Below are 23,949 nucleotides of genomic sequence, written 5' to 3'. Positions count from 1 at the left end.
AAAGGGACATGTACCATAATATTCATTGCAGTAATATTTACAGTGGCCAACACATGGAAGCAACCTAGATATCCATTGACAGATGAATGGATAGAAAAGTTGTGGTACATTTATACAATGGAATATTACTCAGGCATAAAAAGGAACAAATTTGAGTCAGTTGTAGTGAGGCAGATGAACCTACAGCCTCTTGTACAGAGTAAAGTAAGTCAGAAAGAGAAAAACGAGTATCATATATTAATACATATATATGGAATCTAGAAAAGCAGTACTCATGAGCCCAGTAAAGAATGGACTTGTAGACAGAATAGGGGAAGGTGAGGATGGGACAGACTGAGAAAGCTGCACTGACACGGATACACTCTCATGTGTAAAATCAGGCTTCCCTGGTGGCTCAGATGGTAAAGAGTCTGCCTGCAATGCAGGAGATCTGACTTTGATCCCTGGGTGAAGAAGATCCCCTGGAGAAGGGAAGAGCTACCCACTCCAGTATTCTTGCCTGGAGAATCCTATGGACAAAGGAGCCATGCAGGCTACAGTCTATGGGGTTACAAAGAGTTGGGTACAACTGAGCGATGAACACTTTCACATGTGTGAAATAGTTAGTGGGAAGTTGCTAAATAACACAGCAGCCCAGCCTGGTGCTCTCTGATGACCTAGAGCCTAGAGCTGGGGGATGCGGGGAGGAGAGGGAGGCTCAGGAGGGAAGGGATATATATATAATTATGACTAAATATAATTGTCATACGGCAGAAACCAACACAAAATTGTAAAGCAATTTTTGACCAATTAAAAATAAATAAAAAAGAAATGTATGTCTCACAATAATTGATGAGTACCATTTTTTGGTTGAGCAGATGAAATTAAAAGAACTAAATCAGGATTGGGAACACGTGTACACCCGTGGTGGATTCATGTTGATGTATGGCAAACCCAATACAATATTGTAAAGTAATTAGCCTCTATTAAAATAAATAAATTTAATTTAAAAAACAAATAAAAGAACTAAATCAGACTCATACCAATGTCATCACTCTGAAATAACTCTGTAAGTTTCCCATTTGTTAAACAACAGAAAATTCATCTATAAACCTCTTTGGCATCTATCAACAGGTTTTGTTGTTTTTTGGTTGTTGTTGTTTTTAAGTTTTTCCTAATTCAAAATTGACTTGTAGATTTCCAACTTCAACTTGTAAAAACTGTCACTTCTGCTGTTACAAGAAAAAGCTGAACAAGTGAAAATAACAACTTCTCTCAGGCTCATCAGAGAACTGACTATGTCAAGAAAACTGTCACCCTGAAATCTGGCAAAATAGGAGAATCCAGTCATGGCTGACATTTGTCTGCCTGGATTGGGAGCCACATATAGGTAGGAATACTTAAACAGTGTTAAACTAAACCAGGAGGCTACTAGACTGAGGTGGTTCTAATGCCTAGAGGCCTGTGTAAGCAAATCAAAATCTCAGCCTGTAACTGCTTCCGGGTTCTAAGGTTGAAACTCAAGGACAACCAACCATAGCCAAGCAGGCTTTACACTATGGCCGATCAGTAATTTCCTAATTTTGCCTTCCTTTTCTCTATAAAATTACGCCTCAAGCTCCCACTGCTGGAGTGCTCCTAACCACTTCCAGTTTGGTGATGCCAGATTTGAATCAATTTTTGCTCAAATAAACTCAACATTTTTATTATGCCTCAGTTTATCTTTTAATTATGGTAATTTTAATGAAACTTGCTGGAGTTGAATGTGGAGTAGTTTGAGACTGAGAAATTTCTGGGGGGTGATCTTAGGTGGGCCCCACAAGTTCGTGGGTTTTACCCTGGGAACGCCACAAGAGTCTTATGGTGACAATTCTCATGGCTCTGGCAGGGGGAGGAGAAGAGTGAGCATTATGATATATATCCAAATAAATATAACATAACCAAGCCTACTCTCCAAGGACTTTGAGAGTTTTATCCTACCTGGGGGAAGGGCATTTCTTTGTCTCTAGCCTCCTCCAGCCTTCCTGTCTCACCTAAGGGAAGAAAAAGCAGCTAAGAAATAGTTGTGAAAGTCCCATTGCAGGGACACAGGCCTACCAAATGACTGAGATTTAACCATAAGATTATAGGACTGCTCTTCCCACAAATGCCCCTCACCATGCCAATATAAACATAGTGGATTACAGCTGACAGACATTTCTATTCAGACTCTATCTAAGGAGGAGATCTTAGGGAAGCCCTAACACAGCAGAGAAGACAAAAAGGAATCAGAAGATTCTGGAATCTATATAGCTATAGCAAATATTAAACACAGCCCAACTCCTAGCCAGAGTAACATAAAACCTCACTCTGAAGGCTTATTTATCTCAGTTTCTATTACCCAATACATCATGCCTGGCTTTCAACCAAAAATTACAAGGCATGCTAGAAGTCAAGGAAAAACAGAGTCTGAAGAGACAAAATAAGCATCAGAGCCAGGCTCAGATGTGACACAAATTCTGGGACTGTAAGATGGGAAATTCAAATGAACTGTGATTAATATGTTAACTATGGAGTAGTATTCCATTAATAATACTAATAAAAAGTAGGCAATATGCAAAAATACATTGTGTAACATAAGCAGAGGAAGAAAAACTTAAAGAGACATCTTCCTTCCTTCTCCTTCCTCCATAGACCAACCTCAGAGAAGGAAGAGCAGAAGGCGGATGGGAATTGGAGAAGGCAGGCCATACCCCTTAACAGTGCTGGAGCCACCAGCCCAGCCTCTTCAGAGAGTCAACCCCACCAAAAGCTAAGAGTTCAAAAAAATGGACCTAGCAAGGTACCGTGGAGATTAACAAACTTATTCTACAGTTTATGTAGACAAGCAAAACACTCAGAATAGCCAACACATTTTTGAAGGAGAAGAACAAAGTTGAACTGATGCTACTCCGCTGTAAGACTTACTATAAAGCTACTGGAACCACACTGTGGTATTAGCTGAAGACAAATGTTGAGTTGGCCAAAAAGTTCATTCAGGTTTTTCTGTACAACGTCATGGAAAAACCCAAACTTTTTTGCCAACCCTATAGATTAACAGAACAGAAAGCCCAGAAATACACCTACATAAATACAGTCAATTGATCTTTGACAAAGGAGCAAAGACAAAACAATGGAGCAAAGATAGTCTTTTCAATAATGGTGCCAGGACAACTGATGTCCACATGTAAAAAGAAATGAATCTAGACACAGATACTATATTTTTCACAAAAATTAACTCAAATAAACATAAATTAACATAAAATACAAAGCTAAAATAAAACTCCTAGAAGGTAATATAGGAGAATACCTACATGGCCTTGAATATGGCAATGACCCTTTTTTTTTGAGGTTGGGTCAGCCAATCTAGAGTGCCTATCATCTATTGATTATTTTTATATACTAGACAGATCACCCAAGGATCCTACAATGGAGGAAAGTGAGAAAGTAGGAGGGTGCCCACAGCCTCAGTGCTGTGAATAGGGGGACAGGATTGAAGCCCAAGACTGTCCAGTCTCAGAGCGCCTGCCTTCCCACCATGCCCTGGGATCTCTAGGTTACCAGTTTATTATGAAAGGAGATACCTCAGGAATAGCCAGGCAAGAAAGATACATAGAGCAAGGTATGAGGGAAGTGGTGAAGAGTTTCCATACCCTCTCCGGGTGCACCACTGTCCTGGAATCTCTATGTGTTCACTAACCTGGAAGTCTGGCAATGACTTTTTAAGATACAATACCAAACGCACATAAGCCATGAAAGAAATAACTGATAAACTGAACTTTCATTAAAACAAAAATCTGCTCTGTGAAGACAATGTTAAGAGAATGAGAAAACAAGCCACAGACTGGGAGAAAATATTTGCCAAAAACACCTATAATAAAAGACCGTCACCCAAATTATATAAAGAACTCTCAACACTGAAAAAGAAAACAAGCTGTTTAAAAAAAGTGGCCCAGAGACCTTAACACACACCTCACCAAAGAAGGTATGATGCTGCTGCTGCTGCTGCTAAGTCGCTTCAGTCGTGTCCGACTCTGTGTGACCCCATGGACAGCAGCCCACCAGGCTCTGCCGTCCCTGGGGTTCTCCAGGCAAGAACACTGGAGTGGGTTGCCATTTCCTTCTCCAATGCATGAAAGTGAAAAGTCAAAGTGAAGTCGTTCAGTCGTGTCTGACTCTTAGCGACCCCATGGACTGCAGCCTACTAGGCTCCTCTGTCCATGGGATTTTCCAGGCAAGAGTACTGGAGTGGGTTGCCATTGCCTTCTCCAAAAGAAGGTATACGGATGGCAAATGAGCAAATGAAAAGATGCTCCCCATCACATGTTACCAGGGAAATGCAAATTAAAACAAAAAGATACCACCACACACCTATTAGAATGGCCAAAATCCGGAACACTGACAAGCCCAAATGCTGACAAGTTTGTACAGCAACAGGGACCCTCATTCATTGTTGATGGGAATGAAAATTCTGTAGCCACGTTGGAAGACAGATTGGCAGTTCCTTACAAAACTAAACATGCTCTTATCACATATGATTTAGCTATCAAACTCCTTGGTGTTCACCTAAATAAGTTGAAAGTGTATGTCCACATAAAACCCTGCATGCAGTATGTACAGCAGTTTTATTCATAACTGCCAAAACTTAGAAGCAACCAAGATGTCCTTCAGTAGGTGAATGTATCAGTAAACTGTGGTATATCTTTATTCAACACAAAAGGAAATAAGTTATCCAGCCATGGAAAGACAGGGGGAATGCATATTTCTAAGTGAAAGAGGTCAATCTGAAAAGGCTACAAACTATATGAGTCCATTAGATTGGACAAAACTAAGGAAAAACTTAGGCAAAACTCAGGAAGCAATGAAAAGATGAGTAGCTGTTAGGGGTTGGGTGCACGGATGAACAGGCAGAGCACAGAGGATATTTAGAGCAGTGAAAATACTCCATATGATGTCACAGTGATGAATGTATGTCATTATACATTCGTCCAAAGCCAGGGTGAACATTAATGTAAGCTACGGACTTTGGGTGACATGATGTGTCAGTGTAGGTTCATCAGTTGTAACAAAAGTGTCCTCTGGTGGGAAATGCTAATAGGGGATGATATGCACGTGCAGGGGCAGAGGGTATAGGGACACCTCCGTGCCTTCCCCTCGATTTTGCTGTGACTCTCAAGCTTCTCTAAAAAAAAAAGTCTTAATTTAAAAATGGACATGACTAATCCTTAATAACTGAAGTAATATTTTTTAGGGCCTAAAGTGACAAAAAAATTATGGAGTAAGACTGAATGTTGTTATGGTTGCTAAGTACCAGTGGGAAAGAACATATTTAACTCAACACAGTTAAGAGTGATTACTTAGGAGACGGGATTATTTCAACTATAATTTTCATGTGTATATATCACTGAGTTGAGACTCCTCAATCCAGCCAAATAAATAAACACGTTCATATTTTTTTAAATTGTGGTAACTGAAGTCTCTTGAGAGCCCCTTGAACTGCAAGGAGATCCAACCAGTCCATTATAAAGCAGATCAGCCCTGGGATTTCTTTGGAAGGACTGATGCTAAAGCTGAAACTCCAATACTTTGGCCACCTCATGCGAAGAGTTGACTCATTGGAAAAAACCCTGATGCTGGGAGGGATTGGGGGCAGGAGGAGAAGGGGATGACAGAGGATGAGATGGCTGGATGGCATCACCGACTCAATGGACATGAGTTTGGGTGAACTCCGGGAGTTGGTGATGGACAGGGAGGCCTGGTGTGCTGCAATTCATGGGGTCGCAAAGAGTCGGACACGACTGAGCGACTGAACTGAACTGAAGTCTATAGTTTAGTCTCACTATAGTTTAGTCTCCGAGTCTGACTATTTGGCCAGGCTTACAGAGCAGAAGAAATTTAAGTGTACTAAAGGCTGCTTGGGGAGTCCATAAAACTGGAACAAAGAGGTCACGACAAGAAAAGTGCTGCCCAGATGCTTCTGCTGAGTGGGCCGGGAGGACTATTCTCTAGCAGGTGCTAGCAAATGGTTCAAGTTCCTCCCCAGCACTTCCTAATGCGATGCTGGAAGATGGTATGTTTGTAGGATGAGCAAGCTTTATTCTATAGTAAAGATTGCTTCTGATTTCATCTGGTGGTGGGTAAAATCCTCTGTTAGATACTAATCTTTCTTTCAATATATGAGATCTTCTGAGCGTTCACTTCCTAGGAGGCATGCCTACATATCTACTAGACATGCCTAAGCCAGATATTTGGTGGCAAAACCAAACGTTAATTTTTTGGAGAGGCACCCATTCTTAACAGTTGGAGTATTCTCTTAAAGTTCTTACACAAAGTGGTTCATTTTTTCCTTATAAATTGGCCTGATTAGGCACAGATTTTCTCTTCATGGTCATACCAGCATATTACTATTAAACTTTCATTTCAGCTATAGGAGCTAAGAGATGCAAAATAAGCTAACCATATTATTCCACAGAGGCCACTGTCCACTGTGGTATATCTACCCTCAGCAAGCATAATTTTCATGGAACTATAAACTGTGTGATAGATTAGTAAGCCCCCTTTCCCTCCTCTGCTTAGAAATCTAAGCTTGGCCTCATCATTCATCCCTTCTCCCATTACAAGAAATTCTGTCCACAAAGTCCGGAGTTGGACCAGCAGCTCGTATAACTTAACACCAAAAAAAATGAACCCAATCGAAAAATGAGCAGAAGTTCTATATAGACATTCTTCAAAGAATATATACATGATGGCTGGTAAGCACATGAAAAGAGGCCCAACATCACTAATTACTAGAGAAATGCAAATTAAAACTACATTGAGGTATCACCTCATACCAGTCAGAATGGCCATCATTAAAAAGTCTACAAATAATGAATGTTGGTGAGGGTATAGAGAAAAGGGAGCCCTCCTACACTGCTGGTGAGAATGTAAGTTGATGCAGTCACTATGGAAAACAGTATGGTGGTTCCTCAAAAAACTAAAAATAGAATTACCATACGATCCAGCAATCCTACTCCTGGGAATATACCTGATGAAACCATAATTTAAAAAGATACGTGCACCTGTATGTCCATAGCAGCACTGTTCATAATAGCCAAAACACGGAAGCAACCTACGCGCCCACAGATGAATGGATGGGCATAGATAGATGAATGGATGAAGAAGGTGCTGTGTATATGTGCATACACACATACACACAATGGAATACTTCTCAGCCACAGAAAAGAACAAAATAATGCCATTTGCAGCAACATGATCAAACTAGAGATTATCATACTAAGTGAAGTAAGTCAGGAAGAGAAAGACAAGTATCATGTAACTTATATGTGGAATTTAAAACACAGCACAAGTGAACCTATCTGAACAGAAACAGAGATCAGATTTGTGGCTGCCAGGCGGTAGGGTGAGGGATGGACTGGGAATTTGGGGTCGATAGATGCAAACTATTACATTTAGAATGGATAAACAGTAAGGTCCTACTGATGGCACAGGGAACAATATCCAATCTCCTGGGATAAACCATATTGGAAAAGAATATCAAAAAAGAGGGCTTCCCTGGTGGCTCAGAGGTTAAAGCTTCTGCCTCCAATGCAGGAGACCTGGGTTCGATCCCTGGGTCGGGAAGATCCCCTGGAGAAGGAAATGGTAACCCACTCCAGTATTCATGCCTGGAGAATCCCGTGGACAGAGAAGCCTGGTAGGCTACAGTTCACGGGGTCACAAAGAGTCGGACACAACTAAGCGACTTCACTCACTCACTCATATATGTGTAAAACTGAGTCACTCTGCTGTGCAGCAGAGATTGGCACACCATTGTAAATCAACCATACTTGAATAAAAAAGCAAAGTCCAGAATTAAGCACTGCCTCTTTTCCCATTCCAAATTTGGGAACAGTGTGTTGAGCACTTTTGGGAAACAGTGAATACAAGATTCAGAGACAGTTCAGGTCTTGAAACTTTAGTGAATTGGTGCTTATTAATATACAAATCTAATAAAAACCATCACATTTCCTTTTAGAATCTCCAATTTCAATTTGGGCATGGTGGATTCTGGAAGATAACATTTATTTAATATTTAAAAATAGGATGAATACAGAAAAGCTATGGTTCAAACTCCACTTTCCTGGAAGCCAGGGAACAGGGCTCCTGCTGGGTCCACTCCAAAGGCAGATAAGTGGTTTACATAATGTGCTTCCGAAAAAGCTTTTGTACTGAAGAAGCTAATTGGCATATACAAGCCAATACCAACACATATTCTGTCCATTACTCCCCCCCCACTTCAAAATGGTATGTACGTACATTGGCTTGACCATGCTTCTCTTACTTAATATCTCTTAGAGAGCTTTTCATATTAGAACATAAAAAACTACCTCATCCTTTTTTTTGTTGCTACATGCACTTTTGCGTAACTGCATGGTACGCTATGGTATGTTTATGCTATAATTTGCTTCACAGTAATTTATTGATAAATATGTAGCACAGTGCATGAGTCTACTGTACGTGTGTGCATGCTAAGTCTTCAGTCGTGTCTGACTGTGACCCCGTGGACTGTGGCCCGCCCAGCATCTCTGTCCATGGGATTCTCCAGGCAAAAATACTGGAGTAGGTTGCCATTTCCTCCTCCAGGGGATCTTCCCAACCCAAGGATGGAACCCATGTCTCTTACATCTACCTGCATTGGAGGGGGATTATTTACCACTGGCGCCACCTGGGAAGCCCAGATGAGAAATTATGGGATACCCTATTTCTATCATCTCTGTGTTCTTAAAAACCCAGGATGCTCATTGTGGAAGAAAAAAAGACATAGCTTTGAAATAATGACCAACCAGTAGCAATGAATATCTTGAATTTTGAAATCAAGTCTTCTTAAGAGAAATGGCTGATTCCAGGGATAAGAAATGCATAACATGAGCCTGGACTATCTTTTCATGAAAGCTAGGAAGAAAGCTATCAAAAATTACAAGCATTATGTCAAAAATGACCCAAAGCTACCTTGGGTACACAGAATCATAGATATTTTAAGGCAAAAAGAGCAGAGAAATGATCTCATCATTAATCCACCTATTAAGCACTGCCTATCTGTCCAACTGTACAAAAAAGATCTTCACAACCAAGATAATCATGATGGTGTGATCACTCACCTAGAGCCAGACATCCTGGAATGTGAAGTCAAGCGGGCCTTAGAAAGCATCACTATAAACAAAGCTAGTGGAGGTGATGGAATTCCAGTTGAGCTATTCCAAATCCTGAAAGATGATGCTGTGAAAGTGCTGCACTCAATGTGCCAGCAAATTTGGAAAACTCAGCAGTGGCCACAGGACTGGAAAAGGTCAGTTTTCATTCCAAACCCAAAGAAAGGCAATGCCAAAGAATGCTCAAACTACCGCACAATTGCACTCATCTCACATGCTAGTAAAGTAATGCTCAAAATTCTCCAAGCCAGGCTTCAGCAATACATGAACCGTGAACTCCCAGATGTTCAAGGTGGTTTTAGAAAAGGCAGAGGAACCAGAGATCAAATTGCCAACATCCACTGGATCATGGAAAAAGCAAGAGAGTTCCAGAAAAACATCTATTTCTGCTTTATTGACTATGCCAAAGCCTTTGATTATGTGGATCACAATAAACTGTGGAAAATTCTGAAAGAGATGGGAATACCAGACCACCTGACCTGCCTCTTGAGAAACCTATATGCAGGTCAGGAAGCAACAGTTAGAACTGGACATGGAACAACAGACTGGTTCCAAATAGGAAAAGGAGTACGTCAAGGCTGTATATTGTCACCCTGCTTATTTAACTTCTATGCAGAGAATATCATGAGAAACACTGGGCTGGAAGAAGCATAAGCTGGAATCAAGATTGCCAGGAGAAATATCAATAACCTCAGATATGCAGATGACACCACCCTTATGGCAGAAAATGAAGAGGAACTAAAAAGCCTCTTGATGAAAGTGAAAGAGGAGAGTGAAAAAGTTGGCTTAAAGCTCAACATTCAGAAAACGAAGATCATGGCATCCAGTCCCATCACTTCATGGGAACTAGATGGGGAAACAGTGGAAACAGTGTCAGACTTTATTTTTGGGGGCTCTAATATATCTGCAGATGGTGATTGCAGCCATGAAATTAAAAGACATTTACTCCTCGGAAGGAAAGTTATGACCAACCTAGATAGCATATTCAAAAGCAGAGACATTACTTTACCAACAAAGGTCTGTTTAGTCAAGGCTATGGTTTTTCCAGTGGTCATGTATGGATGTGAGAGTTGGACTGTGAAGAAAGCTGAGTGCTGAAGAATTGATGCTTTTCAACTGTGGTGTTGGAGAAGACTCTTGAGAGTCTCTTGGACTGCAAGGAGATTCAACCAGTCCATTCTAAAGGAGATCAGCCCTGGGATTTCTTTGGAAGGACTGATGCTAAAGTTGAAACTCCAATACTTTGGCCACCTCATGTGGAGAGTTGACTCATTGGAAAAGACCCTGATGCTGGGAGGGATTGGGGGCAGGAGGAGACGGAGATGATAGAGGATGAGATGGCTGGATGGCATCACCGACTCGATGGACATGAGTTTGGGTGAACTCTGGGGGTCGGTGATGGACAGGGAGGCCTGGTGTGCTGCGATTCATGGGGTCGCAAAGAGTAGGACACGACTGAGCAACTGAACTGAACTGAACTGATCTGTCCAACACAGCACTAATTTTGCTGTAGAAATAAAAGACACGACTGTATTATCTATTATTTCTCTGCCTGTGCTGTCCAATATATTAGTCACTACTCACATGCAGTCACTGCCATTTCAATTAATTAAAATAAAAAATATTTATTTCTCAGTCTCATTAGCGATGTTTCAAGTACTCAACAGCATACATGTCTTGTCTCAGCCATGGTCTGCTCCTGTCTAGGACCATGAGAGTTTCCTAAGAGGTCTATAAGCTTCCATCCCTACCATTCTCAATTTCATGGTCCAGTATGACCCTACACCTAATATGGGTCAGATGTCACTCTGCCTAAACCCCTGCAATGGCTTCTCCTCCCACTCAGAGTGAAAGCTAAATTCCATACAATATACAGTTTGGCTTTTTGTCACCTCTCTGATGTTACGCCACTCTCTCTTCCTCTGCTCAGTCCACTCCCCACTCTACTTCCTGCTTGGATACGTTCTTCCCTGTACCCGCATGGCGCACACTCTCACCTCCTCCAGGTCTCTACACCTTCTTAGGGAGGCCTGTCCTGCCCATCCTAGAGTATAAAGGATCACTGCCCCAAATCTGGCATTCTCTATTACTGCTTATCATACTTGACATTTTACGTATTTGTTTCTTATCTGTTTTCTCCACTGAAATGTTAGCTCTATGAAGGCAAGAACTTGGTTTTGCTCACTGTTCTACCCCCTCTCATGACATGCAGCTGCTACTCAAGTGCTTACTGAATGAATGAAGGAATTTCTTCATGGGTTCATTTGCTCTAGCAGGCCATCAGTGTTTCAGTGAAGAGAGAACTCTCTATGAGAGCTGGTGAGGGACAACTAATATGAAGGGATATTGAGAAGGAAATGACTGCTGGTTTCCACTGCCATGAAGAAATGATTCCAAGGGCTTGCAACTGAGTATAAGCTTTTTAAGAGAGAGGACCATTAAATAATGCCTCGCTTCCTGCCTTCTTTTAAAAAAAGTACTGGCGTTTGTGTTTGATAAAATGAGGAATATAATGAGTGCTTCTCAAATTTTAATATCTGTATGAATGACATGGGAATGTCATTAAAATGCAGATTCTTACTCCATCGGTCTAGAGTGTGACCTGAGATTCTCCATTCCTGTCTAGTAATGTTGATGCTGCTGGTCTGTGAACCACACTTTAAGCATCATGGAATTAGATAACTATGAGTAGCATCTTTTGGATCTGTAATTTCATAACTCCTTCCTTCCTAATGGAAGAAAAGTGAAAGAAAAATGTCAGTGTTTCCTAAAAATTGAGTCTAGTTGATACAATGATAAGGTCATCACCTAACAAGATTAATATTACCCAAATAAACCAGTATGTTTTCTGGTTAAATGAATCATTTTCCAACCACTTTTATTTTCTGAATACTCAAGTATTTTACAGGAAAATGAAATATTTATGATTTATTAAAGAAAATTAATTTGGCCTGTAAGAGTTATTTGAATGCTATACTTAATATTCACAAATAACATACTTCACAATTTCTAAATTACAAATAACTTATCTCAACCAAATTCATTATATAAATATTTAATAAAGCCTCTCAAGCATAGGTATAACACAACATAATCCTTTTATTACTTTCCTCAGGGAATAAGGTGAAAAAGTCACATTCAATATTTATGAAATTAGTATTCAAAAATGAAGGAGTGTTTAAAATGAGAATCTGAATATCAGTAGCATAAAGTATTTTCAGAATTTGCTGGGTATCTCAATCTGCATTCTTATTCTAGCTAGTGGAGGCAGAATAGGGATTTCTTAATAAAGAAAAAACTCTGGAAGAGCCATAGGGACAGGGGAAGGGGTGACTCAGCTGGGGACAAGGCTCAAACCACACCGCAGTTTCCCTCAAGCCAAGCCTCATGGCCTCTGCCACGGTGCATCACTGCTGCTCACAGAGTACACAGGGTGGATGCCAGAAACTCTGCCACCGCTCACCCCAAACCCAGCCTCTCCCCTGCTACCCTCACCAAAAGATGGATTCTGCAGAGAGGCAGTGTGGGTCACATACTTGGGTTTTAATTGTAGGACTGGACTTCTAAAACCCAGACTTTGAAAAACCCTGAAGTTCACATTCCCACCCTACCCCAAAAAAGGGAGAAATGGCTACCAACCAGGGTTGTTAGAATCTAAGTGTAGGGAACAGATTTGTAAATATAAACATGCACACTTATGTAACATATAATCAAGATTACAGCTATCTTATATATTCTGAAAGAAAGGCAAAGTTCCCATCTCTTAAAATTTGGAAGTATTTTTAAAAATAACTCTTTGCAAGCCCATTTGGTAGAGATTAATCCTCAAAATTATGTAACATAATCATACACTTATAATAACATACATATACACAGCAACCTATAATATAATGAACTATCATGTTATATAATTCTAGTTTGAATAAAAACATGAGTAAATATCAACTTATTCCACAGACATTTGAGAATGTCCTTTGTGCTGTGCTAAGCTGATTCATTAGAATTCAAAGGGGATTAGTCTGCTGAGTGATGCTCAGTGTGGAAAAGTGTGTTAGGTTTGGGCTACAAAATGTTTAAAAATGAGATTGACCCAATTAGAGAGACACCTCTGATACAATCTGGGAAGTTATAAAGACTACTTGAATCAGTCCACTAGAGGTGATTTTTCTCATCTGGGTGCTTTAAAGATTCATAATCAGAACATTAAATTAAATGATTCAAAGAACCATTAGGGCACTTTCCTGGTTGTACAGTGGATAAGAATCTGCCTTCCAATGCAGGTGACATGGGTTCGACCCCTGATCTGGGACGATTCCACATGCCGTGGAGTAACTAAGCTTGTGTGCTACAACTACTGAGCCCGTGCTCTGCAACACGAGAAGCCCCCCTTCCCCATTCCCCACAACTAGACTGCGAGCAGCAACGAAGACCCAGTACAGCCAAAATAAATAAGTAAAAAAGAACCATTTGGGAAGATCAGTGATCAGGTAAGGGTATTTCTGAATTTCTTGATTTGAGAGATCTATGGATCACATTCCCTACAGACATCAATTATGTCCTGAGTTGACCTTTGGGGCCCTCTGCATCTCCTAAATTCCCATTATTGCAAATTTTTCAATGGCTGTACCACAGTTATTTACATTATTTTTCCCCAAGTGCAAGACAAGCTCCTTAAAATAAAAAATTGTGTTGTTATCTCAGAATCCCCATAGTGCTTTGTTTACAGAAATTATGCATTACATATTTATTTATTATGTGGAGAAATCTCTGAGGTGCTTTTACTTGGCTGTGATATTAAAAGAATGGGAAGAATTTTCCCCTTTTCATTTCTGAAATTTCAGTTTTACTCTTCATGGTTAGATACAGAAAGGCTAAGTTTATTGGATGTTAGCTGATAATTTGTGGACTATTTTACTTTTTCTTCTTCCTTCCCAAGAATAACAATTCTTTTCAGTTCATATCTGTAAAACTGTATTTTAAGATCGGAAGGGAGAAACATTAATTTAAAGTTGACATTTTTGTATTTCCTTTAGATCAAGGAAGTTCTTGAAAGCAGATTGTCCTAGACACATGAAACCATCCTTCTTTGTCATCTTGGCTTCCTCATTTTGCTCTTGATAGACGCAAGATCAGTTTTTAGTTTTCCCTGTATTGTTAAGTATTTCTGAATGTTTTTAGGCACTTATGAAAATTTCATACAAGTGATGGAACCTCCAAGATCCACATACATACATCCAAAATTCTACATATAGTTAACAGACTTTCAGAAGTCCACTCACATATCCTAAATATAAAAATGTATATTCCTAATACTCCAGAAATCCACTGCGAGACAAAAGCCCAAAAGAAATATGTACATATATTCACCAAGAGGCATACACTAAATGTTCAGAGCACAGCCGTTCACAATAGCTTACCAACCACAGAATAGACAATAGATTGTAGCACATTCCCATAATGGAATGAAAAGAAACAATTTACAACTGCATACAATAATGTGTATAAACCTCACAAAGAAAAGAAAGTGGAGTCGCTCAGTTGTGTCTGACTCTTTGCGACCCCATGGACTGTAGCCTGCCAGGCTCCTCCATCCATGGGATTTTCCAGGCAAGAGTACTGGAGTGGGTTGTCACTTCCTCCTCCAGGGGATCTTCCCAATGCAGGGACTGAACCTGGGTGTCTGGCACTGCAGGTGGACAAACCTCACAAACACAATATTAAAGGAAAGAAGCTGGATATGGAAGGTATTACCAGGTGATTTCATCTACTTAAAGTATAAAGACAGATTATCTTTAGTTGGAGGAGTGGCTAGAAGGAAACAGGAGCTTCCTTCTGGGGTGGTGGTGATGTTCTGTTTCTTGATTTGAGTACTGCTTACCTGGGTGTGTTTGTGAAAATGTATTGAATTAAATGACATGCATTTTTAAAAAATGTATATGCTAACTTTCAAAAAAAAGTTAGAAGAAAACACCTGTTTTAGAGTAAGAAAATAACTTAATTTCATTTAAAAAAAAATAGGGGCTTCCCTGGTGGCTCACTGGTAAAGAATCCACCTGCCAATACAGAAGACACAGGTTCGATCCACAGTCCGGGAAGATCCCACATGCTGTGGGGCAACTGAGCCATGTGCCACAACTATTGAACCTGTGCTGCAGTGTCCATAGACCGCAACTACTGAATCCCACTCACTCCAGAGCCCATGATCCGCAACAGGAGAAGCCACCACAGTGAGAAGCCCGCACACCACAACCAGAGAAGAGCCCCTGCTCATCACAACTGGAGAAAAGCCCGCACAGCAACAGAAACCCAGCACAGCCAAAAGATAAATAAAAATAAAGTTATAAAAAAATCAGGAAAATATTTACCAACCTTCCATTATACATAGAAAAGAAGTAAAGGAGACCTCGGAATTCTGAAACAGCATTTCAGTGGCATCTAGTCCTTTATGATCCTGACACAGAGCAGTCTGTAACCCTTAAATCTCCTGTAAGGCTGACTCAAAGGAAAAAAGAGAATGCATAATACGTTTGTACGCATGGAAAGCACCTGGCAAAAATGTTAGCACCAGCAACCTCTAGCGAGGGCGGCCTTCAAGACTTGGCTAAAGAGTGAGCCTAGACCACCTAGCACCTTTAGACAGATTCGTTCATTTAGTGATTCTGGAACAGTCTGGAATACTGACTGCAAATGTCAAGTCTCCACCACTTAAGACACCATTATTGCCTCAAAGGTATGTAAATACATGAAAAATCAAAACAAAGAGAGTATTACAGCAAGTCAGCATAAAAGTAATGTTTTCACAGCTATTTGATTTAAATACTAGCTATATCAGGCAAAGCATACCTTTTTCTGGGAGATCACTCTTGGTAATTGTAAATAATGATGCTATGAACATAAGTGTACATGTATCTTTTGGAATTAGTATTTTGCTTTTTTGGATATATATGCAGGGATGGAGTTGCTGGGTCATATGGTGGTTCTATTTTTAGCTTTTTGAGATACCTCCGTAGTGTTTTCCACAGTTGTCGCATAAATTTACATTCCTACCAGCAGGGTACACAAGGGTTCCCTTTTCTCTACACCCTTACCAACATGTTATTTGTGTTCTTTTTGATGATAGCCATTTTGACAGGTGTGAGGTTATATTTCATAGTGGTTTTGGTTTGCATTTTTCGGATGGTTAGTGATGTTGAGTATCTTTCCATGTGCCTCCTGGCCATCTGTATCTGAGAAACCTGTACGCGGGTCAAGAAGCAACAGTTAGAACTGGACATGGAACAACAGACTGGCTCCAAATAGGGAAAGGAGCACGTCAAGGCTGTATATTGTCACCCTGCTTATTTAACTTATATGCAGAGTACATCATGAGAAATGCCAGGCTGGATAAAGCATGCGCTGGAAGAAGCACAAGCTGGAATCAAGATTGCCGGGAGAAATATCAATAACCTCAGATATGCAGATGACACCACCCTTATGGCAGAAAGCGAATAGGAACTAAAGAGTCTCTTGATGAAAGTGAAAGAGGAGAATGAAAAAGTTGGCTTAAAACTCAACATTCAGAAAACTAAGATCATGGCATCTGGTCCCATCACTTCATGGCAAATAGATGGGGAAACAGTGGCAGACTTTATTTTTGGGGGCACCAAAATCACTGCAGATGGTGACTGCAACCATGAAATTAAAAGATGCTTGCTCCTTGGAAGAAAAGTTATGACCAACCTAGACAGCATATTAAAAAGCACAGACATTACATTGCCAACAAAGGTTGTCTAGTCAAAGGCTATGATTTTTCCAGTAGTCATGTATGGGTGTGACAGCTGGACCATAAAGAAAGCTTGAGTGTTGAAGAATTGATGCTTTTGAACTGTGGTGTTGGAGAAGACTCTTGAGAATCCCTTGGACTGCAAGGAGATCCAACCAGTCCATCCTAAAGGAAATCAGTCCTGAGTATTCATTGGAAGGACTGATGTTGAAGCTGAAACTCCAATACTTTGGCCACCTGATGCGAAGAATGGACTCACTGGAACAGACCCTGATGCTGGGAAAGATTGAAGGTGGAAGGAGAAGGGGACGACAGAAGATGAGATGGTTGGATGGCATCACCGACTTGATCGACATGAGTTTGAGTAAGCTCCGGGAGTTGGTGATGGACAGGGAGACCTGGTGTGCTGCAGTCCATGGGGTCACAAAGAGTCGGACGCAACTGAGTAACTGAACTGAACTAACTGAACTGAACTTGACCGTCTGCATGTCTTCTTTGCAAAAAAACATCTATTCAGGTCTTCTGCTCATTTTTTAATTGGGTTGTTTCCTTTTTGATATTGAGTTATATGAGTTATCCATACATACTGCATATTAACCCATTAGTGGTTATATCATATTTTCTCGAATCAGTAGGTTGTCTTTTTGTTTTGTCAAGGAAACCTTTGCTGTGCAAAAGCTTCTAAGTTTAACTAGGTCCCATTTGTACAAAGGATTTTCCTTAAGTTAACAGTCAGGAAACACATATACTTTTCCAGGTCATCCTTACGCATGTGTCACCGGCCAGTGTCAGCACGAAGAAATTAGCAGGTGGGATTCACAAAGTCAGAGGCATGCCTGGGGCAATCCTCAAGGGGCACAAATGGATGAAAGTCAGAGTTAGCTGAACCCCATTTGCATAGGTATTTTATAGAGACAGAGGGCCACAGCTGCCCTGGGTGACTCAGGGAAGCCTCTCCAAAGGCAGCAGGATTTGAATGAAGTTTTTAGGAGGATTTGATGGATGGACAGGGAGCAGAATGGCACTGTAGGCTGAAGCCAAAAATCATAGAGCAGAATTCAAGGTATTCTTGAATGCTTGAGTGCCCTAACCAGGCTGCAGCAGAAAACTGGAGCTGGAGAAGTTGGAAGAAAGTGCAGCAAGATGCTACATGTGAAGATACTATAGACTTAGGTAAAGACATTGAAATGTCAGATTATCAACTGCAGTAAAATCATACACCGAGTTAATGGTTTTTACCTTTTTCATCTTTTTTTAAATTACAAAATAACACAAGTTCACTGGACTGTAGAAAAATGTTAATCATACAAACCACTACTCAAAGATAACTATGAGTAGCATTTTAGAATATTCATATTAATCTCTTTTGTTTAAGTGTGGGTTTGCTTTTATTTTTAACTCAATCATACCCTAGATAAAATTCTATATCTTCTAACATAATATTAAACCATAAACAACTTCACATCTTACTGCAAACTCTTTGTAACTATTATGGAAACATTCCATTAAATGCACATAGCATAATTTAATGGTTCTCCTGTCATTTCATCTTTATATTGTTTTTAGTAAGATTCTAATATAAATATGCTATGAATTTAGGTAAAAAGTTCCCCTTACTCATATTTATTTTCTCAGAATCAACTCCCAGAAGTAGAATACCTAAGTCACAGATTCTGGTTCCTGCCACAAACTGATAAATTATGAAGCCTGCATTGAAGGTAACTTTGGATAGGACATTTCTTCTGGATAAACTTTAGAAAAATGATCTATCTTTGGCCTCTTGAATGTAGCTGTTGGCTTCTGTCTTAAGACTAATAAATATTAATGTAGAACAAATTAATCAGTTAAGACAAAGAATTTCCAACAGGAAAACACAAATACATTTAGCCAGGTTCAAAATACATGCTTTGCAAAATGCCTTAAGCCATTATTTTAATAACATAGCAACTCCCAGTTGGGAAAGGTAAGATAATTACCTTGAGAAAAAGAGTTCTTTGTCCTACTCCTTGAAATGGAAATTGTGCACTCAATTGACTTTTATACAGTCTTCTGTGTGTAGGTGTATTTATCTATATTGATTGGAAATTTTAAAAGTTGTTTTTTTTTTTTTAAACCTCAAACAACCTAGTACACTAAAGCTACAAAATACACAATCTTGGCACCAGTACAGGGCAAGAGCATAGAGTGGCAATATGGTTAGTCTTTGTTATGCAAAACTCCTATAACAGCAAACACCTATTAATGTTTTCAACAAGCCCGTTAAGCCTTTACAAAGTTCATCAAAACAAAAATAATCAAAGGCCTAAAAGGCATATCATATAAAATATGAAAACCAGGCAGAAAAGTAACATACTATATAAGATACCCAGCTCGTCTCACATCTGGCTCATAAACCAGGTTCCCCAAACACGGCCTTTTTTTAAAATCAAGTTGCTCTAATGCAGATGATGTTTTTAATTAGATATGCAAACGGTGTATCTTAAAAGGTCAAAGAAATAAATAGCGTGATATATTAAACTTTAAAAAATTTGATTGCACTTACATTTTTCTTTCTTCCCCTCTCTGTATTTTTCTAATTTTCTAGAGTGTGCATAAGAAGAGAAAGAAAAACCTCAAATTTAAAACCTTACTATTACTGGAGGTATAATAAGCCGATGGAGGCTTAAGCATACTTTAGAAACCTGGCATTTCTACCTCAGGGTTATGGTTTTTTATTCAAAGTAATTTGAAAGGCTTTAGAAATAGTTGAAACATCTGCAAATACAAGGAGAAGGAATCAAATGTTATTGTGTTCTTTTATTGACTAGAAACTTAAACTGTGGACACAATTTTTGGGGGAGGTATAAGATGAGGATTACTGCTCACCCTCAGGACAGATTTTCACAATATCTCTTCAAGAAAGCAGAAATGTTTGGCTGTGTATCACAAAGCTCCAACAGCCCCTTGATTAAAGCTTTCAGCTGGACTGGGGTTAATCATTATAAGATTTAGTGATTAACTGGCTGTTTTGAGAGAAAGCACCAAGTATCTTGTTCCCATCTGCTTCAATTACATGAGGTTCCAGATTCTAGAAGGGTTGGGTTTGCAGCCATGAAATAGCCTAAGGGTGGGCAGGTAGTCACGACCTGATATAGTGGTGACACAGACTGCTTTGGGCACCCACCCAAGACAAACTCCACTGCTTCCCTCTTTTCTTGTCTCTACATCTATCTGGCATTGGAAACGCTACAACCCTCTGTCTTGTGCAGCTTAAAAACTAAAGAAACGATAAGCTGCATTTTAAAGTAAATCGCCTTTCCAAATAGAGTAAACTTTAATATGCTAGTGTCTTACAGTTTAAAATCCGAAAGAGATTTTAAGAACCAAAAGTTTTATTCTTTTTACACAACGGGGTTCCCTGCAGGATGCAGATGAGGGTTTCAGACTCTTTGTGACGCCATGCACAGTAGCCCACCAGGCTCCTCTGTCCATGGGATTCTTCAGGCAAGAATACTGGAGTGGATTGCCATTTCCTCCTCCAGGGGATCTTCCCAACCCAGAGATCAAATCCACATCTCTTATGTCTCCTGCATTGGCAAGTGGATTCTTTCTCACCAGCACCACCTGTGAAGCCCCAGATGTGGGTGAAGTACCAGAAACAGAGAAGAGGAGGAAGGGGACAGCTTCAGATATTCATATGTTTGGGCCAAAAGTGAGGGAAATACTTCTCCATGTGATTTATTCTTTGTATTAAATTATCTTATTTCAAAACTTTGCAAGTAAAATGCTCTGAATGATTCACTATGCCTGAAAACACCATAAATAAATGTCTGTTACCAACTGGTAACATCATTGCTTTTTCTGATTTAAGTAGCCACTTTGAGAACTATTTTATCATTAGGAGTTTAAACCTCAGAAATCTTAGCGTGTTTTTAAAGAAGAAGCACATGGGAATCTTTATGAAGATAAAGAGCACAGAAAACCTTGAGACTACATAGTTCATATAAAAACTGTTCTCAGGATATACAGGCACACACATACTGGAGTGAAGGACAAGGCGGTGAAAGTGGTTTCCCTGTCTTGGGTTGCTGGATGGGAGAAGTTGTTTGCTTCTTTCCTCATCTCATAGGTTAAAGGTGTTTCAGAATAGGATTCCAGAAAAGAAGAGGAGGAAGGAAGCTTTGCAGATTCACCCTATAAGGGACTATTTTGGGCTCAGGAGAAGATAAGAACAAATATTTATAAAGTATGATATGACTTCCTTGGTGGCTCAGATGGTAAAGAATCTGCTTGCAATGCAGGAGACCAAGGGTCAATCCCTGGATTGGAAAGATTCCTTGGAGAAGGAAATGGCAACCCCCTTCAGTATTCTTGCCTGAAAAGTTCCACGGACAGAGGAGCTGGGTGGGCTACAGTCCATGGGGTCGTAAAGAGTTGGACATGACTGAGCAACTAACACATATGCTAAGTGGTGGAAATGGCAACCCACTCCAGTATTTTTGCCTGGAGAATCCCATGGACAGAGGAGCCTGGTGGGTTACAGTCCATGGGGTCACAAACAGTTGGACACGACTGAGTGAACACTCACTCACTCACATGGATTATCTTACCAAAGTTGTATTTGATGAGGATAGGATGTTACTGCTTTGATGAGGTACTTGTATTATTCCCATTATTATATTATCACCTTGCTTATTTAACTTATATGCAGAGTACATCATAAGAAATGCTGGGCTGGATGAAGCACAAGCTGGAATCAAGATTGCCGGGAGAAATATCAATAACTTCAGATATGTAGATGACACTACCCTTATAGCAGAAAGCAAAGAAGAATTAGAGAGTCTCTTGATGAAAGTAAAAGAGGAGAGTGAAAAAGTTGGCTTAAAGCTCAACATTCAGAAAACTAAGATCATGGCATCTGGTCCCATCACTTCATGGCAAATAGATGGGGAAACAGTGGAAACAGTGGCTGACTTTATTTTTGGGGGCACCAAAATCACTGCAGATGGTGACTGCAGCCATGAAATTAAAAGATGCTTACTCCTTGGAAGGAAAGTTATGACCAACCTAGACAGCATATTAAAAAGCAGAGACATTACATTGCCAACAAAGGTTGTCTAGTCAAAGCTATAGTTTTTCCAGTGGTCATGTATGGGTGTGGCAGTTGGACCATAAGGAAAACTCAGTGTCGAAAAATTGATGCTATTGAACTGTGGTGTTGGAAAAGACTCTTGAGGGTCCCTTGGACTGCAAGGAGATGCAACCAGTCCATCCTAAAGGAAATCAGTCCTGAATACTCATTGGAAGGACTGATGTTGAAGCTGAAACTCCAATACTTTGGCCACCTGATGTGAAGAATGGACTCATTGGAAAAGACCTTGATGCTGGGAAAGATCAAAGGTGGGAGGAGAAGGGGACGACAGAGGATGAGATGGTTGGATGGCATCACCGACTCAATGGACATGAGTTTGAGTACTCTTGGGGTTGGTGATGGACAGGGAGACCTGGCGTGCTGCAGTCCATGGGGTTGCAAAGAGTCGAACACAACTGAGTGACTGAACTGAACTGAACTGATTATTTCCATTTCACAGGTGAGGAAATTGAGGCTTACAGAAGGTTAAGCCTCTTATCTTGGGTCACATGGCTGGCAGGTGGCAGCTTTGGTATAGGAATCCTCTAGTTAACCACCATTCTATCCTGCCTTCTATGGGTAATGTCCTTGTCCTTTTTCTCTCTGAAGTAAGACTGATTTTTTTTTTTTTACAAAGTCAATCTGATCACGTTGTTTTTCTATATAAAACCCTTCAACAATTTCCCATTCTTCCTGGAATGAAGCCAAACTTCTTAACATTATTCTAAAGGCTCTTCATAATTTTCCCCTGCCCACCTCTCCAGCCTCATTTTCCATTCTCCTTCTTGTTCCAATTGCTCAGAATGTCCTCCCCTCAAAAATGTCAAAATACTTTTGTTTTACAGGTTTTGCTGCATCTATTCCTTCCTCTTATAACATATGGGTACAGGTAATCAAAACCACTACACAGGTATGCTGGAATTAGAAAATTAAATAGATGGCAAATGGTACAGGGCTTTCCTGACAGCTCAGTTAGTAAAGAATCTGCCTACAATGTAGGAGACCCCAGTTCGATTTCTGGGTCAGGAAGACCCACTGGAAAAGGGATAGACTATCCATTCCAGTATTCTTGGGCTTCCCTTGTGGCTCAGCTGGTAAAGAATCTGCCTGCAATGTGGGTAAATCTGGGTTCAATCACTGGGTTGGGAAGATCCGCTGGAGAAGGGAATTTCTACCCACTCTAGTATTATGGCCTGGAGAATTCCATGGACTACAGTCCATGGGGTCACAAATCAGATCAGATCAGATCACTTGCTCAGTCGTGTCCTACTCTTTGTGACCCCATGAATCACAGCATGCCAGGCCTCCCTGTCCATCACCAACTCCCGGAGTTCACTCAGACTCACGTCCATCGAGTCAGTGATGCTATCCAGCCATCTCATCCTCTGTCGTCCCCTTCTCCTCCTGCCCCCAATCCCTCCCAGCATCAGGGTCTTTTCCAATGAATCAACTCTTTGTATGAGGTGGCCAAAGTACTGGAGTTTCAGCTTTAGCATCATTCCTTCCAAAGAAATCCCAGGGCTGATCTCCTTCAGAATGGACTGGTTGGATCTCCTTGCAGTCCAAGGGACTCTCAAGAGTCTTCTCCAACACCACAGTTCAAAAGCATCAATTCTTCGGTGCTCAGCCTTCTTCACAGTCCAACTCTCACATCCATACATGACCACAGGAAAAACCATAGCCTTGACTAGACAAACCTTTGTTGGCAAAGTAATGTCTCTGCTTTTCAATATGCTATCTAGGTTGGTCATAACTTTTTCTTCCAAGGAGTAAGCATCTTTTAATTTCATGGCTGCAGTCACCATCTGCAGTGATTCTGGAGCCCAGAAAAATAAAGTCTGACACTGTTTCCACTGTTTCCCCATCTATTTCCCATGAAGTGGTGGGAC

At 40.3% G+C, this 23,949-nt stretch overlaps 1 protein-coding gene across 5 annotated transcripts in view; it reads right to left on the bottom strand.

Annotated features, from left to right (window-relative positions):
• RAPGEF4 (Rap guanine nucleotide exchange factor 4) overlaps positions 1–23,949 on the bottom strand; it is a 334,333-nt gene that overhangs the window by 104,518 nt on the left and 205,866 nt on the right. The window contains exon 2 of one of the 5 annotated variants that reach the window (XM_070358501.1): positions 1,960–2,012. The exons of the other annotated variants lie outside the window; for them this stretch is intronic. Within the exon in view, the coding sequence (XP_070214602.1) occupies positions 1,960–1,974 (15 nt within the window). The 5' untranslated portion in view covers positions 1,975–2,012. The remainder of the gene's footprint in view (positions 1–1,959; positions 2,013–23,949) is intronic. 5 annotated transcript variants of the gene reach the window in all.

The sequence above is a fragment of the Bos mutus genome, chromosome 2 (genome assembly GCF_027580195.1).
Source record: "Bos mutus isolate GX-2022 chromosome 2, NWIPB_WYAK_1.1, whole genome shotgun sequence".
In the NCBI taxonomy this organism is placed as follows: domain Eukaryota; kingdom Metazoa; phylum Chordata; class Mammalia; order Artiodactyla; family Bovidae; genus Bos; species Bos mutus.
The sequence above is the reverse complement of the archived record's forward strand: the minus strand, read 5'-3'. Positions and strand labels throughout refer to the sequence as shown.